At 42.4% G+C, this 18,486-nt stretch overlaps 1 protein-coding gene across 1 annotated transcript; it reads left to right on the top strand.

The window, feature by feature from the left end:
* Positions 1 to 11,495: 11,495 nt before the first annotated feature.
* LOC131252779 (mannose-1-phosphate guanylyltransferase 1-like) lies at positions 11,496 to 15,794 on the top strand. The gene is made up of 5 exons (XM_058253474.1): positions 11,496 to 11,647; positions 13,283 to 13,425; positions 14,113 to 14,175; positions 14,266 to 14,505; positions 14,823 to 15,794. Exons 2-5 carry the CDS (start codon positions 13,315 to 13,317, stop codon positions 15,492 to 15,494), a joined length of 1,086 nt encoding a protein of 361 aa, XP_058109457.1. The 5' UTR covers positions 11,496 to 11,647; positions 13,283 to 13,314; the 3' UTR covers positions 15,495 to 15,794.
* The last annotated feature ends 2,692 nt before the right edge of the window (positions 15,795 to 18,486 follow it).

Raw genomic sequence — 18,486 nt, 5'->3', positions numbered from 1 at the left:
AATCGTTTTATGATGTGGGAAGAATTTTTTTATGAATTCCCTCTGCATGTCATTCCATGTGCCAATGGATCTAGGATGCAGTGAATGTAACCACGTCTTAGCTTTCTCTTTTAAGGAAAAAGGAAAGAGTTTCAGCCTGATTATATCCTCAGATACATTAGGAAAACATAATGTAACTATAATCTCATCGAACTCTTTCAAATGTAAATATGGACTCTCTGATTCAAGTCCATGGAATTTGGGAAGGAGTTGGATAACTTCTGGCTTGATGTCCATTTGTCCTGTGTTTTCAGGGAAAATCATGCATGAGGGCGTACTCACTCCCGCCGATTGTAGATAATCTCGTAAAGTACGAGGCGGGGGTGCCTGATGCACCTCATTCTCATCTTGGGTATCCTCCACCCTGGGTGGGAGTAGAGGAGGTTGGTCTTCAGCCATAACTTCAGTTAACTCAAGAAATTTCGAGCGGTGTCTAGTCCTGCAATGGATAGTCAACCCCTCAACCAATCCTCCTTCAGTCAAGAGACGTCGAGTGTTGTCACGGGCCCACTTGGGCATGAAAACACTCGCAGCCCTCAATTAAATTCAAAACCCAATCCTAAGAAAGGGAAAGAAAATCTAAAAAGAAAGAGAGAGTTGGAAAGAAATTACCAAATTGAATCACCTAAGTTAAGGACATGCAAAATAAAATAAAATAAGTTAGATTTTAAAAAGAGAAGAACGATCCTTTAAAAGTAAAATAACGGTAAATTAATTCCTAAAAGAAAGTGGAAATTTCTAAAATAAATTAGGAAAGACCTAAACTAGAAAGTAAATTAAAAAGAGAACTGAAAAATAGAAAGTAGGGAAGGAGCTTACCGAATTAGAAATTTCTATCTTAAAGGCTTACAAAATAGGAAGGTTAGTTTTTAAACTAAAATTCTACAATTAGAAAGTAAAAAATAAAAATTGAAAGTAACTTTTTGAAAAGGGGACTAACTAACCAAGTTTCTAAAAACAAAAGAGGAAGATTTCTAAAAATAAACTATTTCCTGCAAATAGGAAAATACTAGAATTAGAAAAATTTAAACCCTAACTTTAAAAGTGGAAAAAGTAGAGAAATTAGGAAGGACTTATCAATTTAGGAACTTATGTCAGGATCCTACAAAACATGGAAACAAGTTAGTTCTAGAAATCAATTAAAAACCTAAAACTAAAGTTAGTTAAATCCTAATATTAAACTAATTCTAAAACTAATTAATTTCAGAGAATCGTAACCGTCAGTCCCCGGCAACGGCGCCAAAAACTTGTTCACTCCCCAAGTATAGGGTTGTGATGTAGTAATAAACTCGGTAAGACCGAGGTCGAATCCACAGGGACTGATACCTGTACGTTATCTGAAACCAAGTAGAACTAGAACTAGACTAAGATGTGATCTAAACCAAATAGAGTTTAAGGAATAATTGTGGAATAATTATCTAAAACTTTAAGGAATTCAGAGGAAGAAACTAGGGATTCAGAGGATCCACTTGTAGAGATCAGGGAGATCTTTTGTCTGCATCAAGAATCATGGAAATCAAACTGAACCTACTTGATCTAGTCTTCACAAGATAAAAGGTATATGAGTTAGAATGGATTCCATCATCTAACCATGCCCAGGAGACAAAGCAAACAACAGGATTAAACTAATTACCAACCAATCAACAATGTATGAAGATCAGGAAGGGTACTGTCATCCTACCATGCCCATGGAACAATGATGAACAACAGGGCTTCCTGACTTCATAAACATAAAAAGGGGAAAGAAATATTCAAAGCCATTGCAAACCCATTGTAATTTCAGTCACAACAGACCATTAAAGACTAAGAAAAATATTCCTTGAATAATCAACTAGAATCACATTCAGTTTATGAATTTGAAATTACAGGAACAAAATATAATCTCCCATCTCGCTACAGGCTTCACCTCTTGGCCCCAGCTAAGAGGTTTAGCCAACCATGATTAGGCTAAGGACCTTACGATTCATAGAAGAAAGAAAGAAAGGAAATAACAAAGAAGATCTGAAAACAAACCCAGCTCTCCCTGTCTTCTCTGTTTCTCTTTCTCTCTCCCTGACGTCCAGCCAACTGTCTTCACGTTTTCAGCAGCCCTGCTCGTCCAAAGCGTCTCTCCACGTTCTGGCAGCAGCTCCACGTTCTGGCAGCAGCCAAAAACCGAGCCCTAGTCCTCCCCTGCTGCTTTCCCTTTAAGCTCAAAAAAACTCCCCCTTTTCTTCCATTTTTCTCCTCTTATAGAACTATCGTGGAGTCCCACCAGAATTAGGTTGCGGAAACAGTCCTTCCGTAGCCAGGAACGCACGTCCCTCTGCTGCGAGATACCTCACGCAGTTCGGAATTCCGCGTCTCCATTCTTCCTCTTCTTTGCCTTCTTTCCAAAAGGACAGCATCCTCTGGGAGATTTTTGGCCCACCTACATGATGAACAGTTCAGATCAGCCGTCCGACCGCCCCCAAGGGCGTACAACCCGCCGCGAAAGTCGGACGGCGTCTGGCTGCGAAACAGAGTGCATTATGCACGTACGCTGTCCGATGGTGGGGTCCACAACAGGCTTCAAATGATCAATCCAAGCCGTCCATTGAATTCTTCTCGAAATTTCAGTCAGGATGGGCTGGTTTTTGTCAAGTTTTGGTGTGGTCCACCGATGTTTCTCTTTCGTCTATCGTGCCTTTAACGGTTAGGATTCTGCAACATTTCACATGGTCTCAAAAGGCCGCCTTGGTGAGGTAAATACCCCACCTACGCACACAATGGACGGTCCCGATTGATGCTATGCCTGATGTGTGGGGCCCACAAGCAGATCCGACGGACGAACAGCGTTAACGCTGTTGCGTTTTTGGAAAAATTTGAGTTTGAGTCAGTCAGCCCCTGCTGACCGACTTTGAGTGAACGGGTGCACGGCTGGTGCACGTGATGTTATGCACATTCATCACAGGTGGGGCCCCACAGAGATGTTAATGAGAAATCCGCTCCGTCCATCTGCTTTTTCACCTCATATAATGGGTTGAGAAAAATTTGAAGCATATCCAGATCTCAAGTTGGCCCAGAATCAACTGTTTATGGGCTAATCTGACAGTTGTGCCACTTCCGGAGGAATCTGAGAGTTGAAATCCGTCATGTACGGTTAATTTGTGGTCTTCAGGCCATATATGAAGTTTCGAACTGATCGGATGGTGGGAACCCTATGATCTTGCGTTCTGGACACTTTTCAGGCCACTTGAGCTTTAGTTCCTCAATTTTCTTAGATCCCTAGCATGCACATCCGTTGATCTTGGTCTCCTGGGATCCGTCCCTTGCCTTGGTGCATTCCGAACGTTAATTCCATGCTTTTAGCATCCCGATCCAGTCCCAGCTCGCAATTCCACCTTGCAACAGAAACATGATTAAAATGAGCTATTAAACGGTTCCATGTTCATAAATCTAGGCAACAACTGGGTCTGATATGCAATATTTGACCCTCAACAATAGTCAAGGCAAGCACAAATCATAATTTCAAGTTCATTCAAACATTTCAACAAATACATAGAATGCATATTTGTCCAATATAGTTCGTACATGTATGATATATGGAAAACGTAAGTGTGTGCACGAGGTAAGTGTCAAGCACGCAAATATCAGAGTAAGCGGAAATACTGACAAGTTCATAAATCATACGATATCAGAGTAAATAGAAGTACTGACAAGTTCATGAATCATACGATATCAGAGTAAATAGAAGTATTGACAAGTTCATGAATCATATGATATCAAAGTAAATAGAAGTGCTGACAAGTTCATGAATCATACGATATCAGAGTAAATAGAACAGATCAACTATGCAAATGAGGAGTCATAGAGAGCCAAATATCAAATGCCGAGGGTACAATGCAATATGTAAATCTTGCTAAGTCTGTCTAGGCCATATAAGTATAGAAAACATAACCCAAAATGCCATATGCATGCGGATGCAATATGCGATGCAATGAAATGACCAAGCTGGAGTGTGAGGTCGGGATGATAGTACATAGTATCACAAGCTACGGGGTCCATCACAAGGGACATCTATTCAAACCAGTCCCATACCTAAATTTAGATAGTCAGACTCAATGTGGTAAACTCTTGGTCTCAGGTTAGTCGCACACCCAACCGAAATCGTTACCATGCGAAGGTACGCGTAACAAATAGTTGTGCACCACCAGCCCGAGTGGACAATGAATGAATGAATGAATATGCAATTCCTACTCAATAAGTCCACATATCAGTACAGTTCCTCTCTGGGATCATCACTGGGGTCTATTACACTCCACGCCATCTGCCGCCCCATCGCGCGCAACAAGGTGAGTGGAAGAGACGTCACTATTCGCCCGCCAATATCGGGCCCGGCTCGTCGATAGCGGACTCATTCCTCGAGCCGGTCGACTCGGCCTAGCATTGCCCCCTCCTCTCGGCGGGTAAGGTTGTATCCCCTTCCAATCAACCACGACACGGTGAGAGACGCGACCTACTCGGTATACCGCCCTCATGCGCTCATTCATCCACTCGGCTAGGCGTTGAAGCAACCTCTGGAACCAAGAAGGTTTAATAACGTTCACCTAGGGATATCTTTAACACCCTATGTAGAAGATTTTCAATGTCTCATCTGCCATCCACAAAATACTGTGGAGGCTATGGCCCCGATGTCGCTAGAGCGTACGATGGTTATGTCACACAAATGCAAGATGAATGAGTCACACAGTCCAATCATACATCAATCCCGCACATACAGTGCTCTCAGTGGGGCAACTCCGCCTATCAGGAAGCCCTATGAACAACTTGCCCTATGACATATACAATGGTTAATCACATCTCATAACAAACATGCAGATGATGCGTATGGGCATGTATTATGATGCTATGCTGTCACATACTCATAATCGGTATCAACAATCAGCCTCGCCAATGTGGACATTTAACCAACATTGCCCCCAAGGAATGGCCACATAGAGCCAAACATATAATGGGCCCACGACCTCACACAAAGGCCTAATATACAACACAATGGGTCTAACTCAAGGGCCACATATACACAACAGGTGGACCCTGCTCATGGGCCTAATACATATCACAATGGGCCTTGCCCATAGGCCATGAATACATCACAATGGGCCTTGCCCATGGCCCATGAATACATCATAATGGGTCTTACCCATGGGCCTCAAATACAGGACATGTGGGCCCTACACATGGGTCTTGAATACATCAAATAGGTCATGCATCATGGGCCAAATATGTGTCACAATGAGCCTCAACTACGGGTCACATGTACATCATATAGGTCTCGACAATTGGCCTTGGCAATTGAAATCGGCCTCGACAATTGGAATCGACAATTCGGCCAAGTCAATCGGAATCGGCAATCGGCCATGACAATCGGAATCGGCAAATCGGTCACGACAATCGGAATCGATCGTTAATCAGAATCGACAGATCGGTCACGTCAATCGAAAATTGTCAATCGGTCATGATAATCGACCTCGATCGTTAATCGGCAATCGGCCACAACAAATAAGAATAGGTAATCGGCATTGATCGATAATCAACCTCGATTGATAATCGGCAATCGTCCACGACAAATGAAAATCCGTAATCGGCATCGATCGATAATCAGCCTCGATCGATAATCAGCAATCGGCCACGACAAATAAGAATCGGTAAACGACACCGATCGATAATCAACCTCGATCAATAATTGGCAAACGTCCACGACAAATCAGAATCGGTAATTGGCATCGATTGATAATCGGCAATCGATGAAAATGGGCCTAACAAGGCCCGAGGGAAGGTCAATGTGGACATTCAACTATCATTGCCCATCAATGTGGACATTTAACCATCATTGCTTCTAAGGAGTGACCCACATAAACATTTTTATATACATCATTGCAAAATCACACATCACATTGGGCCTTGAATACACAACAGGTGGGCCCTGCACCTGGGCCTCAAATACATAACATGTGGGCCCTGCACATGGGCCTCAAATACACAACATGTGGGTCACAACCCATGGGCCTAATACTTATCATAATGGGCCTCATTAAATGGGCTACAAAGCATCACAATGACCACGCCATATGGGCCGAAAACACATCTCATTGGGCCTTACCAAATGGACCGGAAATATATCACAATGGGCCACAACATATGGACCAAAAATACATCTCAATGGGCCACGACCCATGGGCCTAATACACATCTCAATGGGCCATATGATATGGCCTAATACACACCATAATAGGCTACATCAATGGGCCACACTAATGGGCCGTACTAATGAGCCCCAAAAATATATCAAGGTAGGCCTCACAGATGGGTCACAAGTATATCAAGGTGGGCACCTCGAATGGACCACAAAATACATCAAAGTGGGCCTGACAAATGGGCCACAAAATACATCAAAGTGGCCTTAACAACATACCTCATACACATCAAGGTGGGCCTCAACAACGGGCCATAAATACATCAAGATGGGTCCTCATATGGCAAGTGGGCCACATCACATGGACCATATGTACCTCAAATGAGCTACATCAATGGACCTCATGTATATCAAATGGGCCACACTCCAAATATAAGTGGTGATAATGATTCCACCATTAAAATTTCCAAGGCCCGCCATAAACTTCATTTCCCATCCAATCTGATCATAAGGTCACAAAGGCCTGGATTTAGACGAAAAACAAATATCAATTTGGTCCAAACCTGGTAGCCCTAAGAGTTTTAATGGTGGACGTTCAAACCCACTAGTTCCTATAATGTAGTCCACCTGATCCTAGATCTGTCTTATTTTTAGTCTCAAGCCCTAAAATAAGCTTTCAAAATGGTTAGACAAATTAGATGCAACACATGCATCATGGTGGGGGTCCACATGAACTATGGATCTGACTCATTCTTTAGCTCATGTCGTAAAATGAGCTTTCAAGATGGATGGACGGTTTGGATGCAGCACATGCATCATGGTGGGTCCCACCGTCCAAGTGTGGACGGTGTGAATAAAACACATGCATCATTGGTGAGTCGCACATGGGGCCCACCATAATGTTTATTTGCAATCCAACCCGCTGATAAGGTCACACGGATCGGGTGAAAGGAAAATAAATTTCATACTGATTCAAAACTTCTGACCCAAAAGGGTTTTAATGGCTGACGTTTAATCATCGCTGCTTTTTTTGCCGTGTGGTCCACTGGTTTGGACGGCATTGATAAAACATACACATCAAGTGGGAGGGTCCCACCGTCCAGTGGTGTGGATGGTGTGGTATACATCATATGTGGGTTCCACAAACCTTGCTGAAGTGGGACCCACCGCCTCTACAGAGAATGGGTGGACGGCATGCATACAACACATACAATGTGGTGGTTTCCATCGTCATGGACAGTGTAAATAAAACACATACATCCTCTGGGTCCCACGTGGGGCCCACCATAATGCTTATTTGCAATCCAACCTGTTGGTAAGGTCACACGGACCTGAATGAAAAGGAAAAATAATTTTCATATGATCTAAAACTTCTGCCCACCCAAAAAGGGTTTCAATGGCAGTCGTTCCATCACCACTATTTCCTATATTATGGGCTACCTGAGCTTCTGATAGGGCTGATTTTTGGGGGGGCCCACTGTCTCAAAAGGGACCTACCAAATGCACAGAGTGGATGTTCCACACACATCATGGTGGGGCCCACGGCTAGGACCGTGGGTCCTTGCCAGTCCGTCTGCATCCAGAGGACAGCAACAGCACCTGCTGCATCCCATGTATTTTTTTTAAAAAAATTCTTTTTCCATGATTTTTCATAGGTGGGGCCCGCATCAGTAGAATTCAATCCGTCCACTGACTCCTATGGCTCAAGACAAGCCAAACAAGCACAATATTCAGTATATTTCGACGGTGTAGAAAGATCAAAATACATTTTAATGGTGAAAACCACTGTTTTCTAAGTTATCACCCACTAGATAGTCGGATTGACTTCATTTTTCGACTCAACACCTAAAATGACATGGGGAATGGAATGGACGGCGTGGATTGGATTGATACATCAAGGTGGGGCCTGCATGAGTGGCTCACCTGAAAGCTTTACACCAAGCTAATATTTTTGTTTTTCCCAGAGCACATCTAGACGTTCTGAACCTCCGCCCTGCTCAGGTGGGCCACTAAATGGCAGGATGGTGTGGATACAACACATATATAAAGTGGGCCCCACCTACATATGGCTTGGATAAAATACATGCTTCATGGTGGGGTCCATCCGGGTGGGCCACATGGCCACATCATCACATATAATAAAAAAATGAAAGAGAGATGGAGAGAGAGAGAGAGAGAAAGAGGCACGGTGTGATAGCGCCAACACGATCTAGAGCTCCAAAGGACGGACTTCAACGGTTGAGATTAGTTTTGGAGGGTGGGGATGGGAGATAGGAAGGTGGGCCACACATGGCTTCTCCATGAAAACCATGGACAATTTTCTCTTTGGGTGTTACTTGGGAGAATGAGAGAGAATGAGAGAGAGAGATGATGTGAGAAGAGTGATGGGAGAGAGGGATGGTGAGTGATGGGTTAGTGTACTTGGTTGTAAGAGAGTGTTGACTTTAGGGGAGGGGTGGTTGTACTCGGAGATGGGGTGTGAGGTGATGGGAGTACTTGACATTTGACATGATTGATGGGATTGATTTGAAAGGTTGTAGAGATTCTCTTGGGATGTTACAAATGCGCGACATTTTCTCGAATTGAACATGGGTCCACATCTCCTGGCCTAGGTATCGCCTCGGCGCACAATACGCCGGATCGGAACTGTGGTGACGGCGCAGTCGCTAGGGTACAAGTTTCGGATCGAGCCAACTCTAGAATATGGGATACAACTCGGGGTCACGCGCAACTGCTGAAAACACTCGAGTCACCAAAATTCGGCCAGGAGGACCGCGGAAGCCTACGGGACGGTGCAGGATAGGATACAGTCTTATAGGGCCCGAAGGAATTTTCAACGGTGGGGGACCATTTCTCCATAAACCCTTTTGTTGTGGTTGGCTTGAGCTTTGAATCTGCTTCTTTTTTCTAAAATAAGCCCTAAAATTAGCTGGCAAAATAGATAAAAACACATACATCAAAGTGGACCCCATAGGGTTGTCGGGCAATCCACTTCATACAACAAAGATAGTTAGTCGGGTGGATCATGCGGGACTGCATTGCATAGAGCGAGAAGAAGAGTAGCAGCGGTTAGTACGCGAAAACCTTGTGGTGCCGCTACTGATATACGTGTTTTATCCATGCCGTTCGTCCATTTTTCAAGATCATTTTAATATATGAATTTAAAATTAAAGCAAATCCAAAGCTCAACTGGACCCTTCCAATAGTGGGGATTGAACACATACCATTGAAAACTTCTTGCGTCTCACAAAATTTTAAATCAAGTGGATATTTATGTTTTACATTCGTCCATGCATATGTGACCTTATTAACAGATTATAAATTGGGTACGTTTTTAGTATAGACATGATGGACTACCCACGTTAATCCATTCGACCAAGAGAAACCGTAATTAACAAAGTAGGCTACTGTTCACACAAACAAACTTAGAAAGATAAAAATACATCTATTTTTTTCAGCTGCTTAATTTTCGTCAAAAATTCAATGTCCATACCCCTAAAATCACCTTACGCAAAATAAGTTCTTGGACGAGAAAAAAATGGCATTCTATGGACTCGCCTTTATAATGCTAATATTTTCAAATAAATATCACAGTGGACTGAAAGGTCTCAGCGGTGGACATAATTACCCCAATTGCTTCATGTAGTACACTTGGACTTTGTATCGGCTATTTTTAGCTTATGAAAGGAGAGAGCTCTAAATAAAAGCCCGACCTGCATGTGTACGTGAGCCGATTTCTTAAACGGTAAAAAGGATAAAAATATTTAAAAAATAAAAAAATAATTCCCGCTAATTTCTAGTCAACAAATTCTATGGGTCGATCATGAGATATGTGTTATATCCAAATTGTCCATACACTTTGTGAGCTCGTATTAAGGCTTTAGATGAAAACTAAGATAGATCTAACTATCAAGTGGACCACACTGCAAAAGCAATGGGAGATTGAGCGTCTACCATTGAAACCCTTTTAAGGTCATGAAAGTATCGATCAGTATGAAATTTGTTTTTTCACTTCATTTAGGTCTTTGTGACCTTATAACATATTGGATGGAAAATAAACCCTACGGTGTGGTCCAAATGATCTTTGGATATGATTTATTTTTGAATAATGTTATAAAATGAATCTCTAAAATGATCTGCAAAAATAGATGAAGCAGTGTAGATATAATAAATACATCACTATAAAGCTCATGTAACTTTGATCTACTTCTAACCACCTACATGTTCTAAAATGATCTCCAAAAATCGATGAACAGTATAGATATAATAAATGCATTCATGTAACTTTGATCTACATTGAACCGTTCGTACCTCCGCATCCGTGGGACACGGATTTCCTGGGAAAGCCTTTGGCAGGCAGTTCTTGTAACTAGGTAGGGCCCACTGTCATATTTGTGAGAAAATCCTTCCTTCCAATCGAATTATAACATCATTTTAGGATATAAGCAAAAATTAACCGTATCCAGTGCTCAAGTGGGCTGAAAGCGTGATAATTGAATGTCTACCGTTGAAATATTCATAGGGCCAAAAAAGTTTTCATTTAATATTTGTATTTTTAGTTCATCTCAATGGAAATGACTTACTGACGGTATGGATGGCACGTAAACATCACCGTAGAACCTAGGGAGGTTTCAACGGTAGGAAACTCTTTCTCCGCTTTTCCCTCTCGTCCGGCCAACTTGAGTCTTGTATCCTTCTCAAATTTTGGTTTCATCTCTTGGATTGAACTGAAAAAACGAATGTACGGAAATGATTTCTCACAAATATGACACTGGGCCCACCTGGCTTCCCTACGTGTAAGTATCTAATTCGCGTACGTTTAAGTCCACTTGACCGCGGATTACGTCCTACCCCGCCCGGACACTAGCCCCGGACGGGCAGTTCTGTGGGTGGGCCCACCGTGATGTATCCGTTTATCCAAGCCGTTCATCCCTTTTCTCATTTTTTTAACACATGCACACACACCACCACACACTCACACCGGGATTCACCACCTATGGGTACTCGAACCCTCAACCAAGTGTTGAAACTCGTAAGAGTCTACCACCAGAGTAAGAGCAAGGACCCACCGTGATGTATCTATTTATCCAAGTCATTCATCCCTTTTCTCATATCATTTTAAGGCATTAACACAAAAAACACGTCTCCCTGCTCGATATTAACCGTCCGATCATGGGTAGTTTTGGAATTATATACCGCATAATCGTAGCTTGTGAAAGGAGAAAGCTCCAAGTAAAAGCCTGACTGTATGTGGACGTCAGCCGGATTCTTAAACCGTAAAATGGATAAAAATATAAAAAAATTTGAAATCCGCCAGCTATATAAATAGACCGAAACAGTCGGGCTTTAGAGCGAAAGGAGGAGGCGAGGAAAAGCCGGCGAGAAAGTCAGATCGGGTCCGGAGAAAAGCCCCCGGATCTTTTTCCTACCGGCGAAGATCTGACGAAATTTCTGGTAAGATTTGAAATGCTTCGAAAGTTCTCTCTTTTTCACTGGTTTCGGCGATTTTTTTTTTTATATTGATTTCCCGGCAGATTTGGTTCTGGATAGCAATTTTCAAAGCTTTCTTGAGCCTTTTCAACATCTGGAAGTGGATTTTGATTGGTTTTTGGACGGTCGGATGTAGATCTTGTCGAGGAATCGGTAATGTAGATGAGATCTCAGATCTGGTTATGTCGCGTGATGTTCGATAGGATTTTGAAGATTACTCCATTTTTTTTCTTTTTCTTTCTACATCGAGTCTGTTCGTTTTCAGGATTTCTGGTTTATTCATCTTGATTTTTCTGAAATCCATGAGTCTTGCGAGGGATCTGGTTTTCTCGCAGCGTTTCTCGTATTTCACGACATTTTGGAGTGTTTCCCGAATATTCCTCGGCTTATTCCTCTGTATCCATGAGAGGATCTTTCCTCGTTCCGATCTTTGCATAAGATCTGGTTTCTTCGCTGCCTTTCTTTGAATTTCAAGAGATTTCATATTGTTTTTCTCGTCTGATTTTATAGCGAGATTTCCGATCTTTCCATAAGATCTTCTTCATGCCTTTAGCTGTTGGTTCATCTGCTCTGCTTTCTTTCGGTTTTTTCTTTTGATTTCCAGCATTTACTCGTTCTTCCATATCACCTTCAAATCCTCAAATCCAACCCATTCCGTCTTTTTTCTACGGAAAATTTGTAAAAATGCTGGAAAGATAACGCGTTTTTCAGCGTTTTCTTCTCGTTGTGGGAAATTACGTGTTGCCGCTCCATTTTCCGTATCGTGTGGGGGTCGACTCACTTGCGTGAGATGGACGGTGCTTAGCCGTACACGTCATAACATATCACCCGAATTCGTCAGCACGGCTACTATCACGCATGATTATTCGCCACATGTGCGAGATGCTAATGATCAGCTTTTATCTAACACATGCGTGCCGGTTCCAATTGACGTATCTCATGCCACGTGGCTCTACCGTATCATCTTCTCCCTTCGCATCACTTTACTAAAGATGAACCCTAAGCAAGAATGGTATTTTCTCAAGCTGTAAATCAGAGAGGGTTTTCATCATCTCTCACCAAAATTTCAAATTTCCTCTCGGAGAGATTCCATCTTCTAATCGAAGCTGTCACTCAAATCTCTTAATTTGGAAGACCACCGACCCTTCTCCTTTAATTCCGATTTCCGTTTCTAGCCTTCCTGTGTCGTATTTGCGAAAAATTAGTGTCTTTGCTCCAAAAATCGCTCTGTAATTTAGCTGGAATTTGTATCTTTCCTCCGTCCCATTCCAGCTAAAACATACGGACGAATCTCTCACTCTCTCTTTCTCTCTGTACTGAGCTTCTCTCAACACCTGTTACCCTCTTTTGGCCCCTTTCCTCTCTCTCCCCTCTTTAAATTCTTGCAGTTGGTTTTCTTAAATTCCCCATCCAGATCTGGTCTGTCTTCTCCTCCACTCAGCCATGGCAGGTTCAGTTTCACACCTGGCACGCTGAGGCCAACAACTTCGCCTGATTTAGGCTAGGCTCTCATATGTGTTGAATTTCTGGCATATTTTGTTTTGAATTTCTGCATGGTTTATGTTAAATTCTTAAATTTTGGGGGTGATTTTGTGATAGATCAACAAGAGTAGTTGGTTCTCCGTGCAACGATGAAGGCACTCATTCTCGTCGGAGGGTTCGGTACGCGTCTGCGGCCATTGACGCTCAGCGTTCCAAAGCCGCTTGTGGATTTTGCTAACAAACCCATGATTCTGCATCAGGTAATACCCCATGAGTCCATCCCTTTGAAATTGAAGAGGAGCATTCCTCTTTTTTACTTTTTCTTTTTCTTTTTTTTCCCCCCTATGGGCTGGATCTGTTTATGCGTTTCTCTTCTGTTGATTTCCAATGAATTGATAATTGTTTGCATAAGTTTATGTTCTATTCTTGTTTTGCTTGTCTGGATATATATCATATCTGAAATCTAGTTTCCTATGGAAGATGAGAAGAACCCTTTAGGGTGCAGTTCTCTATGTTTGGCATGGTAATCAGAATTGATGATAGGCAGGATACTCTGTTCCCACCTTTGCGCTCCAAATCATTTTCAGCATATGTTGCTGATGTTGATTTCGGGTAGACAAGTTGGAATTAACAGCATCCGACAATCCACAATCCGAACCATCTCAAATGCAGGGGAGGACAGATTATGCCATTCGGTCTGCAAAAATAAAAAATAAAAATCAAACCAATTGCATTTTGGGTTGCATCCAAACAAACTCTATATTAGACACTTGAATCCCCCAAGCTTGCTTCCAGAAACTTCCAGTGTGTTTTTTTTTTCAAATTTATCCTCTGAATCTTCGTAGATGAATTTGCAGTTTCATGTCTTACGATGGATATGGGGTAAGTAAATTGCGTAAATTAACCGTAATCTGTCTATGTTTCTGATTTTATTTTATTTTTTTCAGATTGAAGCTCTGAAAGCCATTGGAGTGACAGAAGTTGTTCTAGCCATCAATTACCAACCAGAGGTAAGAGAAACGAACCTCAACCAAATCATTTTGCAGCTGATTTTCTGTTTTAAAATATTGATGATGTCAAGTCGTGTTTTTGCTTTGCAGGTGATGCTGAACTTCTTGAAGGAATTCGAGAGCAAGCTGGGGATGAAGATCACTTGCTCGCAGGAGAACGAGCCAATGGGCACTGCAGGTCCCCTGGCTCTAGCCAAGGATAAGCTGCTAGATGGTTCCGGTGAGCCTTTCTTCGTACTCAACAGCGATGTTATCAGTGAGTACCCGCTCAGGCAAATGATCGAATTCCACAGAGCTCATGGTGGAGAGGCTTCAATAATGGTAACCAAGGTATAATTGCATATCTATCATTTCTCTATGTGAAACCTTCGAATTTTATTAATTCAGCTATCCAGGCTGCTGAATTAATAATGGGCATACCCTGAAAAAAAGATCTCCTCAATGGATCTCCCTATATATCCATGGTGGACCCACCGGAACATTGAACCATGGGCCTACTTTTCGAATACTATGCATCTCTCTCTCTCTCTCTCTCTCTCTCTCTCTCTCTCTCTCTCTATTGTTTGCTTGTTGATTCTTCAGGGTAGGTCAGAAACCTCCCCTTCTCAAATGGCTTGAATCATAAGAAATTCCATTAACTTGAATAGGTAGATGAACCATCAAAGTACGGCGTCGTGGTCATGGAGGAGAAGACTGGGAAAGTAGAGAAGTTTGTAGAGAAACCGAAGATCTTCGTGGGCAACAAGATTAATGCCGGGATCTACCTGCTGAACCCCTCCGTCATCGACCGGATCCAATTGCGGCCCACTTCGATTGAGAAAGAGGTCTTCCCTAAGATTGCTGCAGAGCAAAAGCTCTATGCATTGGTCTTACCTGGATTCTGGATGGACATTGGGCAGCCAAGGGATTACATCACAGGCCTGGGGTTGTATCTGAACTCCCTCCGGAAGAACTCTCCTTCCCGGCTAGCTGTCGGGCCCCACATTGTGGGGAACGTCCTGGTCCATGAGAGTGCAGTCATTGGGGAGGGCTGCCTGATTGGCCCAGACGTGGCGATCGGGCCGAACTGCGTGGTCGAGTCTGGGGTGAGGCTATCCCGGTGCACGGTCATGCGTGGGGTCCGCATCAAGAAACATGCGTGCATCTCCAGCAGCATCATCGGGTGGCACTCTACGGTGGGGCAGTGGGCCCGTGTCGAGAACATGACCATCCTTGGGGAGGACGTCCACCTATGCGATGAGATATACAGCAATGGTGGGGTTGTGCTGCCCCACAAGGAGATCAAATCCAGCATCCTGAAGCCTGAGATAGTCATGTGAGTGAGAGAGCTGACTTGTGTGCCGGATATTGATAATGTTTTTAGATGTTTGTTTTCTCTTTTCTTCTCTTTTATCCTTCTTTCGCTCTCTATCTCAAGTGTATCTAAGGTTCGTTGTTTCAGCGAGTTTTGCTGGTCTCTTGTTGGGGGGGCGGGTGCATACACTGGTTTTGTGGTGTATTGTCTTTTTACAAGCAATTCTCGGTGTATATACCCGACTGTTTATACTAGTGGGGACCCTTTGTAATTTGTTTGGAATGCCTTTTTTTATTTTATATTGTAGTTTAGTTGCTTTTCTCTATACTGGTTGTTAATTAGTGTGTTATAGATGGAGGCAGGGAGGCCGAATTTCAATCCTGTTTGTACCATTCATTCCCAATGGCCCACCTGTTACGTACTTGCAGGCCCACTTGGGGCTTGTTTGGAACGTGGGATTAGGTGGTATGGAATTGTATTTTTGGTCCAATAGCAATTCTACCCGGCTTTTGGAAATAATGGGGAAGATTGAATTAATTTGAAGGCTTGTTTGGGAGCCTGTAAGTGGAGGTAAATGGGAAATGGAATTGAAAGTAAATGACTTCAAAATTTTGTTTGGATGAGAGTAAATTAAGTACTTTGAAATTCAATGTATTATGTCTAGTGCCACAAACTTAGGCTGACTTAGACTTGCGATTCTGGTGGGACGTATTAGCACAACCCACACCCGATGGTTACTCCCACAAAAAAAAATCAAATCTGATCATATCTCATATTCAAATCAAATCAGATCAACCTAGCTCATCTTTGGTGGTGTTTGAAATCAGTCAAGATGTAGAGAAATTTCATACAATCAGTCCCCCAAATCTCATGCAATTAGACAGGATTCAGATCAGTCAAGATGCAGAGAATATTGCCTCCAGATTTCATGCAATCAGTTAAGATCCAGATCAGGGAAACGTTCATCGAGCCCTCAGAAGTTTTAAATTGGACTGACATTTGGCGCTTGCCTTCATCCCCGTGAGGCTAACTTTATGAACGTGTTGAGTGGCATGTAAGCATCACCGTAGGCCTCAGGAGGTTACAATTTCAGGCGTACTGGACCCACTTTTTCTTCTGGCGGCTCACTTATGGCTGGATCGGCCTGAGTTTTGGTTAGAGCTGTACATGGGCCGACTTGAACTCAATCTTACCATGACCTGCGCTCCAGCTCAGCTCAACTCGATCTTCGAGCTCACCCCTTAAGCTCAACTCAGCTTGCTAGTTCCAGTAGAATCGAGATTGGATCAAGTCGAGTCGAGTCGAGTTAATATTATTTTATAATGATAAAAAATTAAGATTATCAGTTCATAACAAGTTAATATAAGCTAGCAAATAAAAATATGAGAATGTTATATTACAAGCCATAAACTCACTCAAAATTTATCGGCATCTTGTTAATATGGTCCATATGAGGAACGCCTTACCGACCGTCGGATATGAGAGTAATCACATTCATCTACTTATTGACCACCCTACTACCGGTGCTAAATGCAGACTCCGATGCCACTATTGTAATTGGAATTCATAAAATATCTCGGGCCATCAATAATAGCATAGGGTATTTTCCTTTATGAGCTCTAATCTTTCACCAATCTAAGACGTTAAAGTCTTAACTGGAGACCTTCACGACTGACCCATTGAGATATACATCTAATTCTGACTCGTTTGTTTGCTGAGTTGCTTCATCTTATTCTAAGGTTGAGAAGTACTCATCGAGAAAATTGTCACCACCTACAGACGAACTACAACCACATTCATGCATAAGTCATGTGTCCTGACTTTTAGTAGAATTACCCACATAAGAAGAGTACAATTCTTCAATTGTCACACGAACATTAGATGTTTCAACTGTTGCCTTGTCAAATAAATAAATCTTCTTATAAACGTAACTAACTAATCCCATTTTGCAGCGAGGATCAAGTACAACAGCCAAAGCCATCAATAGGTGACATTCGCTCCAGTGCTTTTCAAATTTCACTTGCATGCTTAGCGCCATATTCTAAATATAATTTGGACCTGTTGTGACACTTCTTTGAAGCACATCCTTAATCTTCTAAAGCTTTGGAAGAAACAGAATTGCCGTTGGATATTTATTTTCGAAAAATAACTTCATGCAGTCATAGTAAACTCAAAGAAAACTACAAACATCTTCAGCTCTTTTCCAATAATTTTCACTAGGTAACCAAGCATATACTTTATCACGAACTACAAATTCTAAGAATGAAATTTTCAACTCCACTGTTGCATCCAATATTTCATATGTTGAATTTCAACAGGTGCACACATATAACTTCAATGTTTTTTGAGTTCCTACATTTAAGCATTGGAATATGTCATTCTAGATACTAAGTCTTGATGGTGACCCCCGTATATACTTCACGATCTCTCTTATGTTCCCAATTGCGCCATCAATTATTTTTATCCCCCCGACGATGACCCAACCCTGACCCAACCCGACGCAACTCTGACCCAACTAGATTGCATTAAAAAAAACTAGAAAGATTTATCTGAAAGAGAGTAGAGAGTAGAGAGTAGAGAGACTGAGAGAGAAAGAGAGGTGGGTTGGGGTCTGCAGACGCTCGGAGGTTGGGTGGTGCCTGCCGAATTTCTGCTTGGAAGTCGGACGCTCGGCTTGTCAATCGAGTGGTGCTGCCGGATTTCTACTTGGAAGTCAGACCGCTCGCTCGCATAGACACTCAGCTCGAGTAGGGTAGCAAAAGGAAAAGACAAGAGGAGGAAAGTAAAGGGTTTAGTAGGGTTTAAAGTTTTTTTTTTAAAAAAAAAAACTTATATATATATATATATATATTGAGTTCGAGTTGGGTTCGAGTCGAGTCGAGCCTGACCAACCTCGAACTCGACTTGATTTTATTCGAGCTACAGTTACTTACGCTTGGCCTTATCCGAACCTTTTTGCGATTCGAGTCGAAACGAGCTCAAACGAGTTAATTTGAGCCAGTTTATCGAGCTAGCTC

This window comes from Magnolia sinica, chromosome 8, assembly GCF_029962835.1.
Source record: "Magnolia sinica isolate HGM2019 chromosome 8, MsV1, whole genome shotgun sequence".
In the NCBI taxonomy this organism is placed as follows: Eukaryota; Viridiplantae; Streptophyta; class Magnoliopsida; order Magnoliales; family Magnoliaceae; genus Magnolia; species Magnolia sinica.
The sequence above is the reverse complement of the archived record's forward strand: the minus strand, read 5'-3'. Positions and strand labels throughout refer to the sequence as shown.